This window comes from Asparagus officinalis, chromosome 9 (genome assembly GCF_001876935.1).
Source record: "Asparagus officinalis chromosome 9, Aspof.V1, whole genome shotgun sequence".
In the NCBI taxonomy this organism is placed as follows: domain Eukaryota; kingdom Viridiplantae; phylum Streptophyta; class Magnoliopsida; order Asparagales; family Asparagaceae; genus Asparagus; species Asparagus officinalis.
Genome location: NC_033802.1, coordinates 38098907 through 38101009, shown reverse-complemented (window position 1 = coordinate 38101009; position 2103 = coordinate 38098907). Strand labels below are relative to the sequence as shown.

Genomic DNA, 2103 nt, shown 5'->3' with positions numbered 1-2103 from the left:
GAACATCGCTATGTAGAATAGTATAACCATCTTATAGGACTTCAACAAATTCAGGAGCATTCTTACAACTTTTAACAATAACAACTGAATGGAGATTGAGAACAAAACTATCAAGGCAAGAGGCAACTTTTCCAAAGGGCCTATATGAAATTACATTTCCGAGCATAAGGCAAGAGAAATTTGCTAGCTTGTTTAAATGAGAGGGCGTTGTCTATGTCCAATTATCTAATTAGACTTAGTTCAACATGTTCAACAAGTTCACTCAACTACTCATGTTAAAAGAGTCAAAACCAACCAACATGTTTAGTGGCCTCAATCAACAAATTTAAATGTCACATCTGATTTTGGGAGCACTTCAAACTCCTTCCCCTCCCTTTTGATTCATATAAGTGTCACACTTGGCATTACGCGTTAATAGTTGCATTCAGGATTTCACTTTTGGGGTAATATATCCAAAGCTTTTAGCCTATTGACCAACTAGTTTAAGAAGAGAACTTATGTAATAAATTACATTGCCTCCATAGTGCATGGATATATTATATGTTCCTATAACTACAATTAAGTATTCCCGTACAACCAACAATCAGGTTCATGACATTGAACAGAGAAGGCAATAAGTCCAATCAAGTGATTAAAAGTCGTCACAATCTATGTTGCAAGGGTACAAGTGCATGTGCTGATACAAGACACGACAAATTTATAGAAGGCAAGACACAGGGATACGACTACATGTATATAATTGAAATTAATAATTTATATGAGAATCGATTAACATTATTTTTTTATTCACATGTTATGAGAACAAAAAATCCCTATAACATTTTTGTGTTTCTTTTATTGAATAGATTTATCAATTGAAAAGCCAGTAGTTTTCTAACCAGATACCCGAACGACCCTTTAAAATCATACTTATAAAATGGGTATAGCCTGAAAGAAAAATTGGCAAGAGTAGGAAGAGTTGCAAAAATTTGAGGAAATACATACATCTAAGAATTGCATTACAAACGTTTTAAACAAAAGATTTATTATATAATTGAGTACATGTCTAAGTAAATGTACGCATATATTCAAGAAGTGTCAGACATGGACACAGATACAGGAGCCCGGATGCAGTGTCCGGGTAACTAGCTCGCAATTGATTGACAAGTAAACAGTGCAACAATTTTCGCTCTACAGCTCAAATTAAAAAAAAAATCAAAAAGCATATTACATCACCCCTAGTAAAGTGGGTTAGTGATGAAGAAGAAAGAAAAACCTTGCCTACTAATACAGTAGACTAAGGACCTCTATCATGCACTCCAGTCAGTCAGCTTCTGGGAAATGGAAGTGATACTGCTGCTTAAATACCAGCAGCTCAGGCCCTTCACAGCACAGAGCCTGAAACACTAGAGTGGTCACAAAGAGACTGCAAAATCATCGACTATCTGCTTTCTCGGACCATTAAATTTTCAAACTAACACAGGTGGTCCAGCTCATAAAATACCGGCACACAAGCTAAACTAACACCGTTCAGCTAGTGCTTTCTCGTATGGTCAGTTCTAACATGCTCTTCGGTAACATAACCAATCAATAATAGCTCATTAATTTTGCAAAAAAAATTCAAACCGCCGTAGCCAGCAACACAGAATTTGTCCTTCAACCAGCATATCTATTATCTATAGATTTACAACTAAAAATGCAGTTTACAAGAAATTATTTATCAGTTCGACATACAGTAAGAAATAAAAACGTATACAAGTAAGTAGCCAGCATTTCATTCCAATGTCAAAATTTGAAGTAATATAACAGAAAATGGATTAAAAAATAATAGTTTGAGCATGAAAAGGACTCGCCTTTAGCTTTCTTTCCAATATCGGAGAATGGCGGTGGACCACTGGCCATCTATAAACCTAAAAGAAAATAACCAAGATCATTAAAAAATCCCAAAGAACTTAAAACAACACATAAACCAACAATAAGATCAAAATTCAATCTCAAAGATGCCTCTTTTAAGTTTCAAACTATAAATAATCGAATTCAAAGGTGGAGATAGGGGGCTCGTACTTTAATGGAATCGATCGCCGGAGGAGGAAGCGGCGGCGGGGGGGGGGGGGGGGGGGGGGT

General features: G+C 36.0%; 1 protein-coding gene across 1 annotated transcript in view; it reads right to left on the bottom strand.

The window, feature by feature from the left end:
* Positions 1 to 2103, bottom strand: part of LOC109824331 (mitochondrial outer membrane protein porin 6) — a 6646-nt gene extending 4543 nt beyond the window's left edge. Inside the window, exons 1-2 of the mRNA XM_020390907.1 lie at positions 2044 to 2103; positions 1833 to 1889 (exon numbers count right to left, since the gene is read on the bottom strand). Of these exons, the coding sequence (XP_020246496.1) occupies positions 1833 to 1881 (49 nt within the window). The 5' untranslated portion in view covers positions 1882 to 1889; positions 2044 to 2103. The remainder of the gene's footprint in view (positions 1 to 1832; positions 1890 to 2043) is intronic.